This window comes from Columba livia, chromosome 3 (genome assembly GCF_036013475.1).
Source record: "Columba livia isolate bColLiv1 breed racing homer chromosome 3, bColLiv1.pat.W.v2, whole genome shotgun sequence".
Classification (NCBI taxonomy): Eukaryota; Metazoa; Chordata; class Aves; order Columbiformes; family Columbidae; genus Columba; species Columba livia.
This window is the reverse complement of record NC_088604.1, coordinates 121,010,307-121,029,195: the sequence shown is the minus strand read 5'-3', so window position 1 is coordinate 121,029,195 and position 18,889 is coordinate 121,010,307. Positions and strand designations below refer to the sequence as shown.

At 57.3% G+C, this 18,889-nt stretch overlaps 2 protein-coding genes across 5 annotated transcripts; one reads left to right on the top strand and one right to left on the bottom strand.

Annotated features, from left to right (window-relative positions):
* Nucleotides 1–81: 81 nt before the first annotated feature.
* NAPB (NSF attachment protein beta) lies at nt 82–7,963 on the bottom strand. Its single transcript, XM_005513170.4, has 11 exons — nt 7,419–7,963; nt 6,063–6,142; nt 5,740–5,856; nt 5,049–5,095; nt 4,862–4,939; nt 4,214–4,269; nt 3,745–3,829; nt 3,221–3,325; nt 2,951–3,019; nt 2,584–2,634; nt 82–2,231 (listed from the first exon to the last, which is right to left on the bottom strand). Exons 1-11 carry the CDS (start codon nt 7,514–7,516, stop codon nt 2,127–2,129), a joined length of 891 nt encoding a protein of 296 aa, XP_005513227.1. The 5' UTR covers nt 7,517–7,963; the 3' UTR covers nt 82–2,126.
* An 870-nt stretch (nt 7,964–8,833) lies between these two features.
* Nucleotides 8,834–18,876, top strand: LOC135579180 (uncharacterized). 4 transcript variants are annotated; one of them, XM_065059422.1, is made up of 8 exons: nt 8,836–10,550; nt 10,672–10,907; nt 11,393–11,576; nt 11,710–14,907; nt 15,536–15,682; nt 16,004–16,176; nt 16,325–16,442; nt 16,576–17,307. In XM_065059422.1, exons 1-8 carry the CDS (start codon nt 10,476–10,478, stop codon nt 16,600–16,602), a joined length of 4,158 nt encoding a protein of 1,385 aa, XP_064915494.1. In that variant the 5' UTR covers nt 8,836–10,475; the 3' UTR covers nt 16,603–17,307. The 4 variants fall into 4 exon arrangements, with proteins under 4 accessions (XP_064915491.1, XP_064915493.1, XP_064915494.1 ...); XM_065059420.1 differs by lacking the exon at nt 16,576–17,307 and adding an exon at nt 17,332–18,876 and having other exon boundaries at nt 8,838–10,550; XM_065059419.1 differs by having other exon boundaries at nt 8,834–10,550; nt 16,325–17,307.
* The last annotated feature ends 13 nt before the right edge of the window (nt 18,877–18,889 follow it).

Sequence of the window (18,889 nt, the reverse complement as noted above, 5' to 3'; positions counted from 1 at the left end):
GTCAAATGTTTCTGTGCCCCGAGGCTGCGCTGGTCCAGCTCCAGCCTCCTGCATTTCCCAGGAAAGAACCTTTATCACTCCTTACATTCATGATTCTCACTTTATTAATAATGTACAGATTCACACAAAACATGATATTCTCGCTAAGGCCATTTCATCAATAAGTTTCCATAGTAGAGAGTTGTGTACGGGGGGGTACAGCGGAGTGGCAGATTGTCACAATTTACCACCGACACACTGGGGGACATGCTGATACAGAACTAACGTTGTTTTAATCGTCTTCGCTCCCGAGCGCAGGGACAGAGCGCAACCCCGGACGGGCTCCTGCTCCGCTAATACTGACAGCGGGAAAAGGAACAGAAAAGGCTGAAGTAAGTGACTCGCTGCGGTCGGACAGGAAACCTCCCAGCCTGCACCCTCGCCCAGGCGCAAAGCTTGACACAAGCCAGGACTAAACAGGTAAATTAAACAGAAATGGTGCCTTTTAGGCCAGCTGAGGGCAGCAGCACTTACGGCGTTGAGCCCTCTTGGCCAAAACAAGGTCAAATCTGCAGCTAATCCAGGCTTAGCTGGCATTTAGGCTGAGCTCTGCGCCCAGCTCAGCAGGAGACAGACCGGGACCACGCGCTGAATGGAACTGGAAGTATCTCTCTGCCAAGTTTGCGTTAGGGCAGCGGCGAGACGTGGCGGGACGAGGGGCAGCCATCGCTTCGTTGTGGACAGAGGCCGATGGGGAGCAAAGCCCCGAAAAACGGCCCAGAAGTGAAGGAAGGGAAGAGCGAGCAGGATGTCCGACCGCGCCCCCCTCGCCAGCTCCACACAGCTTTGCCTTCCCGTGACGTCCCTCGCCTACAGAAAACCCGCGAGCAGTCAGGAAGACAGAACACCAAAACCTACGTCATTTGGCATGTGCCAGGAGCGGGTTTTTGGTTTTCTTTTTCGTAAGTGGAGATAAAGTACCACTACAACAGAACTAAACCCCTTAGACCAACAAGGCGAACCCTGTTCTACTGAAACAACCACCCAGGTGAAAACCAAACCCGAGGGAAGATTTGGCCGCCAGAATCCGAGCAGAGACAATGGCCTCAGCAAGAGACGCAGCGCTCGTGCAAATTAAGCAATTAATTAACAACTTTTTCGCTCTCTCCATGTCTGTGGGGCAGCTGGAAATCCCTTCAGCACAGAGAAATACGAGTGACGGCTCCACCAGCAAACTGCACGTCCTCAACGCCTACAGGTACCTTCATCACCTCTAATTAAGTGAAGCATTGCACAAACAAGCCTTGGGTGCAGACATTGCTAAAATTACCGCAGAACTTTAAAACTTTATCTCTACCTTTTCAAAACCGACACCCAAACCAGGTTTTCCTGGATCCCCTCGTGTCTCGGTCACCCCCTTTGTGCCTCACAAGACGGAGGCGGCTCCGCCGAGAGCAAAGGGCTCAGAAACAAAACCCGGAGTTCAAATCAACGAAAAGGTAGAAAAAGATTCTTACTCGGGTCAAGTCATCTCGGGGCGGGAGGGAGGGGACGCAGCACGGAATGAAATGGGAAAATAGAGCCAAGAAAAGGAAGAGGACACTTACATTTTAAAATGGGAATGAGCTGTGAGCTGCGAGGCAGAGCGGTAAGGAGGGCTGGCCCCGCACCGCGCCGTCCTGGCGCCTCAGCCCCTCCTCGGGGTTGTTTGCAGCCGGAGCTGTGCAGGACACGCACGCATGCTCGCTGGAGTAAATCACAAAGCCCTTCACCAGCACCGGTAAAAAAAGCTCAATCCTTTAAAAAATAACAGGTCCCTTGAGAAACAGAGAGCGGGGACACCAGAGCGACAGAGCAGAAGCGATTCTGTGCGCTGCAGACAACACCTGGACGTGCTGAAGTTAACGATACGGGGGGAAAGTGCAGATTTGGGGGTCACAGCTACCCAGCCAAGCCGGGATTCCTGCCTGAAGTGCTGCGTTCGCCTCCTCGCCTGCCCACCTCCTCACGACACAGAGCGGGACACTAAAGAAACACACACGTCACGGGGTTCGGAAGCGACAAAAGTAAAGCGGAATGTGGTGTCACGGATCCCGGAGCGTCCCCGGCTGCGACGCGACGACAGGGCTGCGCCGTCACCCCGCGCCTCACTTCAGGTCCCCGTCCCCCTCGCCCTGGATCGACTTCTTGATGCGGAGCAGCATGGTCGTGAGCCACTGGTCCAACCGCGAGATCGAGTCGAATTCTTTCACCTGCCAAGGGCAAAAATTAAAGGGGGTTAAACCGAGATATTAGAAAGCAAGCGAGAGTTGCAAAAGCAGCGTTCTGCAGCTCAAGGGGGGTCTTTAAAAGCTGCTGGTCTTCCCAGATTAAAAATAATAAAAACACAATCAAACCCCACCCCAATCAAACCCACACAGAGCACTTTGGTCCTTTTTTGGTGTTTAGAGCAAAACCAGGCGGGATCTTAACTCTCAGTGACAAACTAAGAGGTTTAAAAGCCCGGAGTGTGGGACCTGCCGCCGTCACTGAACAGCGCACACGAAGGCAAAAAGGAACAATGTGCCGTCGGCGGGCGCAGCGCAGCGAACCGCGGTCACTTACGGCCTCGGTGTACGCCTCGGCGTTCTGCTCCTCGTGCGCTTCCAGCAGTTTCTAGGAAAACACCAGCAAAAATTAGAAAATCCCTGTTACCGTGTATTCCCCCGTCTGGTCCCCAGGAGCGAGGGGACCCCATGCAGGTGGCACCTTAACCACCCGCCACCAACACTGAAATACTTTAGGTTTGGGTTTGGTTTGCAAGTTATTATAATCGTTTCTGCTGGAGCTACTCGCACAAGCCGCGTTCAAACCCAACGCAAAGTGAGTCTGACGTGCTGTGAAGTGTTGGAATAAATGGCCGAGTCCACACCCTGGTGACCCAACAGCGTTTTTCACATGTAGTTATGATTTTAATGCTGGCTCTACTCACTTTCAATAGCTTGCACTCCCGTGAGTCTGTGAACGCGGGGAACATCTCCTCGTACTTCTCAAGCGCGAGCTGGAAGAGAGAACACATAAAACTACTTCATTTTTATCCCCGTTTTTGCCTTCTGGTCCCAAAACCGCACCGAGCGCTCGGCAAATCTCACCCGGCACGACGGCGCCTCGAGCTTCAGCCCCCGCAAAAACGCGTCGCAGCAGCAACGGGGGATGAGGAGGGCGGCGGGAAATTTGGGATAAGGGCTCTGAGGCCACTGACCTTGGCGTTCAGCTCGTCCACGATGAAGTGGCACAGAGCGGCTTTGAAGAAGTACTCTTTGGCGCTGTACTTGAGCAAAGGGTTATCCATCGTGTTGGTTCCGACCTCGGCGCAAAGAAAAGGGATGATTAGAGCTGGGAAACGAAACCGCATCGCTAAGAACTGAATTAAAAACAGGACGGCTGGTTAAAATTACAGCATTATCACGCAAATAAAACCATGGAAAAAATGCCTGTGTCTGTACAAAAAGCTGTTGGGAAGCCACGGGTTTTTAACTAAAGCTGAGCGAGGTCAGAAACCCACAATAAGATCGAAAGTGTAATCAGTCTAGAAACAACAGAATTCAGGGAAAAAAACCCCACGTTTGGTAAGTAAAGCAGCTCTTAAAAGCGAAGGAGCAAACCATGTCTCGTAAAGGCAGAATCAGCCCCCAAACCAGCAAGATTCGGGGCTCTCAGGCAGAGACCGACACGCTGACCCGCTTCTCGTTTCCCCGGAATTTTGGCCGCGACGCGCGTCCTCACCTGCTCGTAGATCTCGATCGCCTTCTGGTACTGCTCCAGCTGCGCCGCGTACGCCGCCACCTTCAGCAGACACTTGTTGGCCGAGCTGCAATCAACCCCAGCCTTAATTAAACTAATTGTGTCCCAGGGGAAAACACAAACCCGTGCCCTGGTACCTCCCGGCGCCACCCGGACTACTGAGCATATAGAAGTAGCACCCAAAAGCTGCAAATCAGGGGAATTTTCTTTTTAGCAGCAGGGGAAGGCACGAGGACCTTCTGCTCAGCAGGGACCTGGTGTCAGGTCCCTCCGTGTCCCCTTTGTCCCAAAACAGGCCCCCTGGAGCAGTGCCGGACCAGAATCTCAACGGAAACAGCGGAACTTGGGCAAGGTGCCACCACAGGACGTTTTGGAAGCGCTGGGCAGGCGAGGAGCCTGCGAGGACACGTCCCTGTCCCCAGCCCTTCCCTCCCGTGACTCTTCTACAAACCTGTTGGACTCCTCGCCCTTGTAGTAGTCGGCAGCCTGCTCGTAGTGCGCGATGGCCTGTGGACAGAAACAGCGGCTCAGGACACGAGGAAACGTGACCGCGAACTTGTCCAGCGTCCCAAGCTCCCGTGCAGGTTCAATACAGAACGCAGCCCACGGCAGCGTGGCAAGGTTTCTGCCGGCTTTGCCGTGACTGAACTAATCGCCGCACAGAACCGCCCCGGCACAGCAGGGCTGGACTGCAGCCGCACGGAAGCAGCAGGGACGTCGTTAACACAGGTGGGATCCAGTGAAGTGGAGCTGAAGCAAATGATTGTCCAGGAAATATCTAGAAACCAGAGATTTGTGTTGCGCAGTTGAAGCAGAAGATGTGCAGCCAACTGAGCTGCCGCAGGATCCTCACGCGGGGCCTTTGCTTATGGGAACGAGAAAGGGCCGGTGCTCAACTGTGAGCTCAAAGTCACAGCAGCTGCCTTTGGGTGCACCGGAAAATAACTAAAACTGCCCCAAAGTGCTTTCCAGATGTGAAAAACCCCTTCGGTGGGGAAGGTTTCTCACCCGGGCGCTTCAGAGGGGCACGGGGATTGCCCCGTGCTGCTAAAACCATCACCCGGCAGCAGAAACGCGGGCGCAGCGCCCTCGGCTTTACCTTCTCGATGTCCACCAGCTCGGCCTCGTAGATCTCGGCGATGGTGATGTGGTGCTTGGCGGCGATGGTGAAGCGGCCCTGGGGGAGGCGGAGGCGTGTGGGTGAGAGGGGGGAGAGGGAGCGCGACCGGCGTCTTTGGCCGCGTCTCTCGCCGCGTGGCTCCCGCGCTGCCGCGGCAGCTGCTTACCATGTCGGTGTAGATATCGATAGCTGCGTTTAAGCAGTTGATGGCCTCTGCAGCATGAGCGTTCGGGAAAAACAACAGTCAGCCGGTGTCACACCCCCCAGGACAAGGCCTCCCCCCCTTCCAAAAATCAGAGTTGAAGCTGCCGAGCTCAGCGCTCGCGACCCCCAAAACCCACAGATGTAACGTCAGATCTAACGCGGATTCACCCGACCCAACAACTGCTGCTTCGCAAAAACGCTCGGAACTGACGCTGAAAAGGAACAAGGAACCGTCAAAATTAGGATGCGCCAAATACACACGACTTGTACCCCGGGCTTGGCAGGCGGCGTCCTCAAAATTCAAAGCGCTGATCCTGTAACACCCAGGCTGCCCGTTTATAGGAAATCTGGGGGGTGTAAGTTTATAAAACGGTATTATCAGCCCTGAGTGAGCGTGGGGACAGCGGTGGGTGGGTGGGTTTGTCCCCAAACGCTCAGCAGGGTGAGGGGAACCATCCCCAAAGCCACAACCCTGCTCTTTGCCACCAGACGTCAAGAATCCAGATCCTTCCTCCTCGCCCCACCAAGGTCTCTCTGTTTTCCTCCTGGGGGCGGGGATGCCGCTTTGGGCGGGTTTTGCGCGGTCTGGAGCGAGGACCCGCGGATGACGACGACCCAAACCCCCGTGTGCCGCCCCGCGGCGCTGCCCTCACCTTGCGGATCCGCTTTCTTGTAGGCGTTGCCGGCGTCCACGAAGCTGGTGGCCGAGTCGTGTTTGCTCTGCAGCTGCATGTGCAGCTTGGCCGCCTGGCAGAACGCGTTCCCCGCCGCTGCGGGAGGAGCACGCTTCGTTTTAGAACAATAAACTGCACCCCGGGTGATTTAACACCAGGAACGCCCGGGTCCCCCCTTGCCCACCCTCCCAATATTTAAATTGGGGATGGGAAGAAGAATCGCGGCTCCACAGGGATGTAAAACTCCACAGGAGGGTGCTGGGGACTCAGCAATCCCCCCAAAAAGCGGGGGCTGGACTCACCGCTCCAGTTTTTGGCGATCTTGAACATGTTGGCCGCCCGGGTGTACATCTCGCAGGCCTCCTCCACCCTCGTGTTGCCCCTGAAATGCAGCGAGAGAGGCCCTGATACCACACAGCAACAAAACGCCCCCAAAACGGGCACCAAAAATAGGGCTGGGGACATCACAACCCCCTCCAGGCTCGATGAGGCCCATCACCCTAATTTTAAGGTGCAGGGGGAGCATCGTGCTGCTCAGAGGGGGGAAAGCCGCACAAAACCCACATTCCTAAAAAGTTTGGAGCGTGGAGCGAGGCCCCGACCTGCGTCCCTCTTTTTTGGGCCACCTCATGAGCCACATGCAGCAAAAACACCCACAAAAAGCAGCTCTGGTTGACAAACTGCATCCCTGCGAGAGCATAAAGCAAATTAAAGAGCCTCTGGACAACCTGCTGCAAAATCAGGACTCGGCGCTGCGAGTGCAGCGTGACTCGGCGCCCCGACCCGGCTGATTCATTTGAGAGAGAAGCTCAATATTATTGTTAATTAAAGGCGGATTTCTGCAGGGATTGATCCCGCAAGCTCCCGGGGGCACAGCCCAGCTGACCCCGGGCAGCGCTGCAGCTCAAAACAGCGCATTTCGCCTTATTTTGTCTCGCTCCCTCCCCCCGGCAGCCGCTCACATCTCCGTGCTGAGCCGGGGTGCGGGTTCCGTGCCCTTGAAAGGCGCGTTTTGCGGGAAGCAAAGCCCCGGGCACCCCCTTTCCCAGGGGGACACGGAGCGGAGTCGCCCGCCGCCTCCTCGTCCATCTTAAAAAGCAAAACCCACCTATTTTTAGCCCAACAAAATGAGAATTGTGCCCCTGGAAATCCCCGCCCCGGGGGATTTTCGGCAATTCGCTGTCCGGATTAGGCCCCAGGAACGCGGCCCTGCCCCATTAATCTGCTGCTTGGGGGCGGGGGGGGGATGATTTATTTTTAAAACTTCGGGTTTTTAGCGCTGCGGGCACCAGATTTTTTCCAGCCTGGTGTTTAGGAAACACCCGAGGCCTCCGCACAGCATCGCGCCATCAATGTCTTAATAATAATAATAATAATAATAATAATAATAATAATAATAATAATAATAATAATAATAATAATAATAATAGACATGATTGGGGTGGGCAAAGCTGCTTGTTTTGCAAAATCCTTCCGGGTGCAGCTCACGCATCACCAGGAAAAATGAATTTTGAGCAAAAAGCCGCAATGCAAAGGAGCCACGGGCAGCACCGGGGACACCCGGGGTGGAGGGGGGGAAAAGCCGCGTTGTGCATCCCGTGCACCCCCCGTTCTGCAGCCCGTGTACCCCCCATTTCGCGCCCCGTTGTCGTGCTCACCCGAAGAGCCCCCGCAGGAAGGAGTGCGAGCCCTTCACCCGCTTCTCCGCCTCCGCCATCAGCTGCACGGCCTCCCGCTCCTTCCCCGCGCTGTCCATGGCGCCCCGGCCTCCGCTGCTGCTGCTGCTGCTGCTGCTGCTGCTCTTCCTCCTCCTCCTCCTCCTCCTCCTGGTCCGCTGCACCGCGGGGGCGGGGCCTGCGCAGCGTTGCGAGATGCTGCGCGCCGCACAACCCGCGCTGCACGGCCGCGCACTGCGCAAGGCTCAGCGCGTGACGCAGGCGGCACACCGCGCCGCTCCCGGTGCGCGACTCCCGGTGCGCCTTGTACGATTCACGTTACAAACGGGCACGGCACGATTCCCGTCGCACGCTGCATGGTAGGGCATGATTCACGCCGCAAACGGCACGATTCACGTGGCAGATGCGTGTTGCACGATTCATGTCGCACGCTGTAGGATTCACGTTGCAAATGCACATCGCACAATTCATTTGCACGTCGCACAATTCATTTGCACGTCGCACAATTCATCTGCACATCGCACAATTCATTTGCAAGTCGCGTGATAGTGCACGATTCCCACTGCAAATTGCACAATTCGTGTTGCAAATGCACATCGCACAATTCATTTGCATGTCGCACAATTCATTTGCACGTTGCACAATTCATTTGCACGTTGCGTGATGGTGCACGATTCCCACTGCAAATTGCACAATTCGTGTTGCAAATGCACGTTGCACATTGTAGGATTCATGTTGCACGTTGTAGGATTCATGTTGCACGTTGCAGGATTCACGTTGCAAATGCACGTTGCACAATTCACTTTGCAAGATGCGTGTTGCACAACTCGTTGCACACTGCACGACACATAGTGCATGATTCATGCTGGAAATGGCACGATTCCTGTTGCAAATGCATGTTGCACGATTCATGTTGCACACTGCAGGATTCATGTTGCAAATGCACGTTGCACAATTCATTTGCACGTCGCACAATTCATTTGCACGTTGCGTGATGGTGCACGATTCCCACTGCAAATTGCACGATTCGTGTTGCAAATGCACGTTGCACGTTGTAGGATTCATGTTGCACGTTGTAGGATTCATGTTGCACGTTGCAGGATTCACGTTGCACGTTGCAGGATTCACGTTGCAAATGCAAATTGCACAATTCACGTTGCAAGACGCGTGTTGCACAACTCGTTGCACACTGCACGACACATAGTGCATGATTCATGCTGCAGATTTCACGATTCACGTCGCAAATGCACGTTGCACTTTGCACAATTCATATTGCACATTGCAGGATTCACGTCGCAAAGGCACGTTGCACAATTCAAGTTGCACGCTGCATGATAGTGTACAATTCATGTTGCAAATGCGAGTTGCACGTTGCACGATTCACAATGCAGGCTGGAGAGTTGGGCGGGGAATAACCTAATGAAATAGAACAAGGGAAAGTGTAGAGTCCTGCATCTGGGCAGAACAACCCCAGGTTCCAGTATAGGTTGGGAAATTACGTATTAGAGAGCAGTGTAGGAGAAAGGGACCTGGGGGTCCTGGTGGACAGCAGGGTGACCATGAGCCAGCACTGGGCCCTTGTGGCCAGGAAGCCAATGGTACCTGGGGTGGGTTAGAAGGGGGTGGTCAGTAGGTCAGAGAGGTTCTCCTGCCCCTCTGCTCTGCCATGGGGAGACCACACCTGGAATATTGTGTCCAGTTGTGCCCCTCAGTTCCAGCAGGACAGGGAACTGCTGGAGAGAGTCCAGTGCAGCCACCAAGATGCTGAAGGGAGTGGAGCATCTCCCGTGTGAGGAAAGGCTGAGGGAGCTGGGGCTCTGGAGCTGGACAAGAGGACACTGAGGGGGGACTCATTCATGTTTACAGATATATAAAGGGTGAGTGCCATGAGGATGGAGCCAGGCTCTTCTCGGTGGCAAACAATGATAGGACAAGGGGTAACGGGATCAAGCTGGAACACGAAAGGTTCCACTTAAATTTGAGAAGAAACTTCTCAGTGAGGGTGGCAGAGCCTGGCCCAGGCTGCCCAGGGAGGTTGTGGAGTCTCCTTCTGTGCAGACATTCCAACCCGCCTGGACACCTTCCTGTGTAACCTCATCTGGGTGTTCCTGCTCCATGGGGGGATTGCACTGGATGGGCTTTTGAAGTCCCTTCCAATCCCAAACATACTGTGATACTGTGAAGTGCATGTTGCACGATTCACGGTGCAGCTGCACGTTGCACAATGACACACACCTGGGGGTTTCTCTCCAGCGTCGTGGAACCTGCAGCATCCCCGAGTTCCTGTGGAATCGCTTCAGCCCACGCGGGTTTCCAGCAGGGTCCCGGCTCCCAGCGGACATGCTGCACTGAGGGGGCACACAAGGCAGGGGAACGGGCAGAAAACGGGGCTGTTTTATCTCCTGTCCCCCCCAACGGGGATTACAAACGTCACACAGCCCGAACGCCCAGGGGAGAAGGAAAAGGGTTAAATCTCTATTTTTTACCACGTAAAGCTGCACCAGCCGCTGAACCAAAGGCCAAAGCAAGGCCAAGGCGGGAGCCTGGGTCTAGGGCAGGCCTGGCTTTGGGAGGGACCCTCTATTCCCTCAGTTTCCGAGGCGGGAGCGCGGGGTCCCCCCACAGCCCGGGCAGGGTGGCGCCTGGGGGCGCACCAGGGGGTCAGCGGGCAGGGAGGGCCGGGCCGGAGCCCCTGCGAGCAGCCGGCACCTGGACTAGCCCGGTCCGGGGTTAATTAACTAATTAATTAATTAACCCGCTCCCCCGGCTGCGGCTCCAACGGACTACAGCTCCCGGCGTGCCCCGCGCCCGGCGCGCCGCAATGACGTCATCACACTGCGACCGTCTCCATGGCGACACTAGCGCATCCGCGGCCTGTCACACCGACACCCCCGGCCAGCGCCCTGCGGACACCGGAGGGGACACCCGGGACGGGACACCGCGGGACGGGACACCCGGGACGGGACACCCGGGACGGGACACCCGGGACGGGGAGAGGCGGCTCCCAGCCCCCCAAAAACGCCCCCGGCCTGGAAAGCTATGGGGGGAGCAGGAGAGAGCCCCCCGCGCTTCCCAAGCACCGCAGCCCAGCAGCAGGCGCTGCCTTCCACTAGGGTAATTAAGGTGTAATTAATCCCGCCCTGGGCTCACAGCCCTGCCCAGGAGCACCCCGTGTCCGAGGTAACGCCACCCCCGTCACGTCTCACCGCTCACCCCATCCCCGTTCTACCCAAAGGACCCCAAAGCGTCCCCGTTCCAGGCAGGACACATGGAGCCTTTTCACCTGCAGGACCTCGGGCTGATGGACGACCCAGCGAGGCGAAGGATCCTGAGCCCCATGGCCGCGCAGCTCTGCCACCTGCTCCTCGCCCTGCAGCCGGGACGCGGGATTTGCCAGGCTCTGCCCAACCTGCGCGAGAACGCAGAGAAATTAGCCCAAGCTACCGAAGAACTCGCTGCTGTGGCAAGAAGGTGGGTTTGTTGGGTGTTTCCTGGGCAGGTTTTGGGGGGGAAGGAGCGGGGAGAGCGGCAAAGGAACAGGCAGGGATGGAGAAAGGGATGGGCAACAGAATTAGGGAGATGGGACAAACATGGGTCCATGCTTGGAAGGGACGGGGCAAAGTCAGCAACACCTCAAACAGCAAAGATTCAGGTAAAAACGCCTTAAAGCCACAGTCGGGACAACTGACTGAACTCATCAGCGAATTTACTGAATGTTTCAGTATAATTTGAGCTGAAATCCGCAGCCCGGGCGCTGGCCCCTGGGTGACGGTGCTGCTCTGCCCTGGCTCCAAGCGAACCACGGCCGCTGGGAAGGCTCTGAACCAGTTTGCAAACGCAGCTAAAGCCACTTCAAGCCCAGTTCAGGTCTGGCACGGCTAACTGTTGCGATAAAGCCCGAGCCTGGCACATTCTTCCCCGGATGGTAAAGCTGAGCCCAGCGGCTTCTGTTCCAGGCTGGCCCAGGAGTCCGGCGACGAGGTGTGCGAGGAGGAGACGCGTCCGGCGGCCGAGTCGCTGGTCCTGGCGGGCCGGCGGGTGCTGCTGGCGGCCGGCGAGCTGCAGGGGCGGCCGCACAGCCCGCGGCACCGGGAGCAGCTGGCTGCGGCGGCAAAGAGGCTCCTCGCACAGACTGTCAAGGTACAAACTGCCCCGCGCCGGTGGTTTCCGCACCCGGTCTGCTGAGCAAAACACGGCTCGAGTGTCATCTCGAGAAATAGGGAACAGGGATTCTTAGCCGCTCTGACCAGTTGTTTGACTGTTTTCTGCCTAGATCCTTCGGATTGAGGACGCTGCTGGGGCGAGGAGGGTAACCGAGGCTGCCAGCTGGCTGCTGGAGCGCCTGAGCGCGCTGCGGGACGCAGGGGACACGCCAGGGCTCCTGGCTGCGTTCCGCGCCTTTTCCGAGGCTCTGCTGCTGCTGGGCAATCTGACAGCAAAGCGCCTCGAGGAACTGGGAGACTGTCCTCGACAGAAGAGCTTGGCCCGAAACCTGCAGCTCCTTCAGAAGTGCGTTCCTCTGCTCCACGCAGCCAAGCGCAGCGACCTGAAATGCTCCTGGGATCGGCGAGTCAAGCTCTCCAAGGACTCAGCTTTCCAGCTGACGGAGAGAACCATCAAAGAGCTCGTTTCCCTGCTTGTCGGCACCACGGAGCCGCGGGACAGAGCCGGGACCTTCTCCCAGCACGTGAGCGAGCTGCTGGCTCTGCTCTCCCACCCGCGGCCCCGGCGCCGCTCCGGCAGCGAGCTCAGCGCTCACGTGGACGCCGTGGTTTTCTACTGCGTGCTTCTGGCAGACGCGTCCAGGGCAGATCTGAAGCTGGAGCTGGTAAAACGTTGCTGGGTTCTCCTGCAGCTGAGAAAAAGCATCTGCAGCCACACAGGGCAGCAGGAGGGACGGGCAGGGGAGAGCAGCCTGGAGAAGGAACGGCGCAGCATGAGGGAGGAGCTGGAGACCCTCGACCGGGCAGCGCTCACGGCTACCCTGTGCCAAATCCTCGACACCTTTGGGGGCGAGGAGCCCCTGAGGCCGTTGGTTGAAGCTGCCCTCCACCTCACTGCCACGGGCTGCTTTCCAGCAGGACCAGGAGGATTTTTAAAGCAGCTTCAGCCCCTCACTGCCACGTTCTTCACGCATGCCCAGCGGATGCTCAGAGTGACAGACTTTGTTCTGGCCAGGTGCGCCAAAACCCAAACGGCCAGAGAAATCGGGGAGGGGGTGAATTATCTGCAGAGCCTCCTCGCCCGTCTCCCTGCGCTGCTGGCAGAAATGAGCAGAGACACGTCGCAGGCGAGCGCTGCCGAGCGGCTGCGCTCCTTGTACCGCGCGTGGGCTGGAGCGAGGGAAGGTCTCCTGCGCTGCTTTGAGGAGACGGTCGGTGTGCGTGAACTCCTGGAGCTCTCCGTCCGGGAAATGGCCAAGGACAGGGAACGGTGTGACGCGGCCTGGGAACGCCGGGACCACGAGGTGTTGCGGCGGCACGCGGCTCACCTCTGCAGCTGGGCGCGGTGGGTGGTGGGAGCCACCGCCCGGCACGTGGACAGAGCCACAGACCCCGTTTTCAGGAACGGTTTGCTGGTTTGGGTCAGGCAACTGGCCAGCTCCATCCCCGAGCTGGAAGCGGTCGCGGCCTGTTGTCCAGAGGGACCCTCCTGCCTCCAAACCGGGGACGTCTTCTCCAGGGCAGCGAGTGGCCTGGTGGACGCTGCTCGCCGTGTGTGTGACGGGCTGGACGGGACCAACCACCCCGACATCCTCAGCCCTCTGCGGGCACGAGTGCGAAGCGCTGACGCCGCGAAGGGGCCTGAACTCAGCCCAGGGTGTGCTGGGCTAAAAACCATCACGGGTGAGGCTGTGGTGCAGGAAGACATCCCAAGTCCTCTGCCTTCACGACCAGGTGGTTTCCACCCGGATGTCGCTCCACGGCAAGAAGACGTGCACCCTGTCATCGCGGCTCTCCTGGCAGCGACACGAACTCACGATACGGCAGCTGTCGACGCCGCTTGCTCCGCTTTGCTGGAACTCTCCGGCGGCTGCGTCGCTGCGGCGAAGGACGCGCTGCCTGTGGCTGAGCCTCCGCAGACGCAGGCGCTGGGGCAGCACCAGACGATTGTGTCGCTGACGCCGCACATCATCAGCCTGGCCAAGGAAACGGCCCCGCGGCAGCTCCGTGCCCCAAGCGGCCTTTTCCAAACGGCGCTCACGCTCTCCGAAAGGATCCGCGAGACCAAGGAGTGCCTGGCAGCTGTGGCAGGCCCTTGGTACAGCCTGGCCCAGCAAGTATTTGGCTTTTTCTTGTCTGCTGACTTTGTGCACGGCAAACAGGCTTTAGAGGAAACCATGACAGCTTTAGCAGGAACGGTTCAGTTTGCAGGAGACGTTGCAAGCGTGGCCTGTAGCAAGGGAAATCTCATCTCCCCCGATGTCTGGGAGACCTTTCTAGAGGTGCAAGCCAAGTTTTCGCGTGCTCAGATGACCGCTGAAGCGTTACTGGAGAAAGCAGCGTCCTGCGAGGGCTCCTGCGGGCTGGGCAAGGCCGGCCTGGAGCTGCGCTGTGTGCGCTGGGCCGTCAGCACACACGTCCTGCTGCGCGCCCTGGATCGCTTCATCGGCGGGGACGTCCTGCTCCTGGGGGAGCTCAGCAGCGCCGTGCACAACAAGCTTTGCTCGCAGAGCCTCTTGGCCGCCGTGTCCGAGATCTCCCTGCGGCTGCAGGAGGCCGCCCGGCTCTCTGCCTTGTCCTGCCCCGAGGAGCGCGGCCGCAGCGAGATCCTGGCGCTGCGGGAGGAGGTGGAGGTGCTGGTGGAAGCGCTGCTGGACGCCTCCAGCACGCTCTCGCTCTCCCCGCTGCCCAGGGCCAGCTTGACCGTTCGCTGGGAGCTCCTGCAGAGAGACCTGGCGCTCAGGGCCAAGGCCTTGCTGCTCCACCTGGAGAACGTCAACGCCCAACAGCTGCGGGTCATCCGGGATGTCATCGAGCCAGCCCTGTCCCTGCTCCCTCATGAGGACAGCGAGAGGAGAAAAGATGCCTTTGAAGAGAAGGCAAGCCGGCTGATGACCAACATTCAACGGGTCAAAACCACCCTCAGAGACACTGAGGAGCTGCACTCGCAGGAGAAACTGCTCTCCGTGGCAGAGCACCTCCTGCTCCTCACGTCCGAGGCCGTGGGCAGCGCCAGGTGGCTCCTGCAGAGCCATGGGGACAAAGGCCACCCCCGCCTGGCCAGCACGCTGTGGTACTGGGCAGCGATGGCGCACTACCTGCTGACACAGCTGCGCGCCACCCGCGGCCCCAGGGGACACATCCTGCAGCTCATCGGCCAGTGCCTGTGCAACGCAGGGGACCACCACTGCCTGAGGCCACGCGGCAGCACGGCCGAGATGTCACCAGCTCTGAGCCACCTCAGGGTGGCAGGAACCTGCCCAAGCGGGAGCAGAGGACGTGGAGCTGCCCAGGAGGCCCGTGAAATGGTATAGCAGGTTTTTCCCTTTAATTCTTCCTGCAGGGTGATGATGAGAGCTGTCAGCGCTGTCACCCACAGCACGGAGCGCTAAGTGACGCTGGCAGGGACCTCTGGAGGTCACCAGTCCAACCCCTGGGCCACCTTCAAGGTGCGATCGGGTTCCTGGCTGCCCCGTTCCGCTGAGCTCTGGATATCTGATCTGACCAGCGCTCCCGCACCAGTAACCCCATCTCCACAGGCTGTTTCTGCGCTGCTCTCCCTCCCCAAAACAGCATCCCTGTGCAGCTCAGCTCCCCATAGCACCCTTGGGAGCACCAGCAGCTCCCACAACAACCGCTGGTGCTGGGAGCTGGCGGAGGTGTCAGCAACACCGCCCAGACCGCCGCTTGCAACACTTAATCACAACCTGAGCTGCCGGCACTGCCAGCGCACGCCACAGCTCCAGCAGGTGCTGCGCCAGGGCCCTGGGACACGATGGTGCCGCTGTGGGTGAAAAGAGGGGCTGGCTGGGACAGCAGGTGGACCCAGAGAGGTGGCCGGTGGCTTTTGCTCTCCTTCACTCACCAAAAACGACCTCGGCATCGGCACCTCCACACGCTGCAGCCTTCACATCTGTTTGGTTCTTGTCTCTGCAGCAGAATGATCCTCCCAGCATCTCCCTTGCCAGTGGCCCTGCAAAATATGAGAGGGAAGACGGTGACAAGATGTCCCAGGTCACCAAGGAGATGGCAACAAGGATGCTGCACATGACCCAGTTCCTCAGGAGGAAAGGCCCCATCGTGGTACGGAGCGTTCCACCCCCACCGCCCCAGCACTTTCATAGGCATAAAAGCAATCTTTTTTGCTCAAAAGTGTGCTCAGAGGCAGCGACAGGGCTGCTCAGACCCCTGCATTACTCCCTCTTGTACAAGTGGCACCCGCTGCATTTGTCCAAAGCACCACGAATTTCTTCCCCTGGATGAGAAGTGACCCTGGTGTCCAGCCCTTTCCCTGTTTCAGAATGTTCCTGGGATTCCTGGACACTCCCCTGCCTTGCAGGAAAAATGGTCTTTTTTTTTTCCTCCTCCTCTCCCCAAATGCATTCAATTCTCTTTTTGTTCTAGAGCAAGGACCAGCTCATCTCCTGCGCCAGGCAAATCGCTTCCGACGGGCAGGCGTTCGTTAAATTTGGGCGCGCGGTGGCCAAGCACTGCCCCGACGCCCGGTGCCGCGCAGAGCTGCTGTGCGCCGCCGAGCACACCCACACCCTCAGCAGCCAGCTGGGCATGGTGGCCAGGTAACCTCCCCCGGCTGCCGGCCCCTTCTCCAGATGTGCGCACCACTGGGCTCGAGGTCCCTCTTGCATCGGTTACAGTTCTGGTTTGGGGATAACTGGCCACACAGGGCTTGCTCTCCCAGTAGAATCCTTTCAAATGTCTTTTCAGGGTGAAAGCGGTGACCGCCGACAGCAAGTCCTCCTCCGAGCTGCTCGTCAGCAACGCGCGCAACCTCCTGCAAGCGGTTCTGCACGTTCTGAAGGCAGCCGAGGCGGCGTGTGTCAAAGTAAGTGAACGCTGGAGGTTTTGGAGGCGAGTCCCCGCTGCGGGGGCTCCTGCAGCCGGGAGCGAACCTGCTGTCACCTTTTTATCGCGTGCTTTTCTGGTGTGCTTCCAAAGCCCACTGCGCGTCTTTCCAGGCGCTGAACATGCTCTGTCACTGCTAAGAGAACACCCCAGTCACCTTGAGCTGCGCCGCTTCCCATTCCATTTGGCCAGCCTCTTCTTGGAGGCCTTTATGAGGGAACAGCCCACGCCAGTCTGAGCCCCGAGCTTGGATCAAACCTCCCAGCACTTCCCTTGAAGCTGCCAGTGACAACCGGTCAATCCAACCGTAAATAGTTTGTGAGACTTTGGCTGCAAGCGCTCGGGAAATGTGCAGATACAACCAGCCTCTGCACTGCCGCGGTTCTTCACCACGTGCCTCAGCCTCCCATATAATCCTACAGCTTCTGCTGACCCCCGGCACGTTGTCTTTTTAAATAGAATCCTATTTGATGGAAAATCAACCACAAGAGTGGAAAAGCTCCTCCCGTGCTTAATTTCCCACACTGTTACAAATTTGTGTGTCCATTTTTGACTTTGCTGATATCAGACAGTAGTAACCAGCCATTTTTGTATCTTTGTTGTCTCGATTCAAGTCCTTATGACCTGGCTTTTTCCCTTTGGCAATTTCCCTGCTTATTAATTAACTATATTGCATTCCTATTCTCTGTCTCTCAGCAGGTGTTTTTAAAGCACTTTTAAGCACTTCAAGTGGCTTTTTAAGCATTAACAGGCAGAGATGCCACATTGGTCACACACACATCGATACATTCAGACTTCTATATAATTTATGATATTTCAAATGAGTTCACATACAATATATTAAAGCATGCAAATGTTTTGCCTGCCAGGGCTTGCGACAGCCCCCGCCTGGCTCTGAAGAAGAAGAATTAGCTGCTTTTTGCATGTGGTGGAGGAAAAACCTCTTGCGGCACAGAGCTGAGGAGTCTGTGAGCTCCGACAGGGATGAACTGGGGCTGCGCAGAACTGGGGCGCGGGCTGAGCCCACCCTGACGGCCACGGCGCAGGAACGGGAACCGCCGACCGCCCGAGCGCACAAAACCCGCCAAAGGACACGCAATTAGGGACGCTCGGAAACCACTGCTCTTGAATCAACGGCCACCAAGCGGGGTCATGGGTCTTTTTGGTACGCATCGCCTTTTAGCAGCCGCCACCTCTGCTCCTAGGGGTGGCCATCCTAAAAACCGCCCGGGAAGGGCAGCCAGAGGTACAGAATCCTGCACAAGAGCCAGTGCTGGGCTGGGGCTCATACACAACATACAAACTCGGAGGGTGACACGCGCTACAAAAGCTGAAGAAAGAATGGAATGAAGACAACTAAGGGGTGTTTTCCTGTCACCTCTCCAGAGGCAGCAGGAGCAGGGAGTGTTCTGACTCCCCTGCTGCCCCTGATCCTGCAGAGAAATGAGACTTTTCTCCCCACATCTCTCTTTTCCCGCGGGTAAAACGCTCAGCGCTGTTGCTCACTCACCCCCTGGCTCCAGGGCACCCAGGACACGGCTGCTCCTGCTCCTGCTCTCCACGTCCAGGCTCCACCGCCGAGCTCCTAGACCGGCCGGGCCTGCGGAGAGGGAGAAAGGCGGTTACACAGAGACAAGCGGCTGCACGGGCCAGCTGCCCCTTCCAGATCACTCCCCCTCCTCCTTTGTCCTTTTTCTCCAAGCTAAATCACTGTCTTGTATCACAAACACTGAGATGGCTTCAGCACTGTCACTTTGTCTCTTTTGTTTCCCTATAAACCCGCGTGCTATTTCCAAACCATTCCTATTTTTCCCCGCTGATTTCTGCACAGCCAAGCTCACCACCAGATGAAGTAGTAAGAACACACAGGACTAACAGATGACTCCAAAATAACAAGTTTCATGACTGTTACCCAGTTTTCAACTATTTTGAGCGAGCGCAATTAAAAATATCACAAAACTAATACAATTTATACTCTGGAAGGCAAAAGAAAGGCATTATTGCCTCCAGCGGTGTCTCCTCTGCCGCGCTTGGCGCACGTGGAAATCAGCAGCTTCCCTCCGCTCACCCAAGCGAGACTCTCCAATTCTTGCACAAAACCCCAAACCCGCAGAATTTGTGATCACAAATACTACATTGTCGCAGCCACAAGCATTATCTGGGCCAAGGAACAAAGAGAAAGGTCCAGCAAGGAAGAGACTTAGTGCAAAGAACCATTCCAAGCGGGCGGGAAGCAGATGGCGACTGAGCAGCCGGCAGGTTTTATTGCCAATATATCGCATTCTTCTGGATAAAATCAACCCAAAAGGCGACACAAGAGAGGCTTTGAGGACAGTTGTGCTCTCGCATGCAAAATCTTCAGAAATTAAAGAACATGCGCGACATTTCTCACAGCGACGTCGATTGTCTCCGACTCTCTCCAAACCA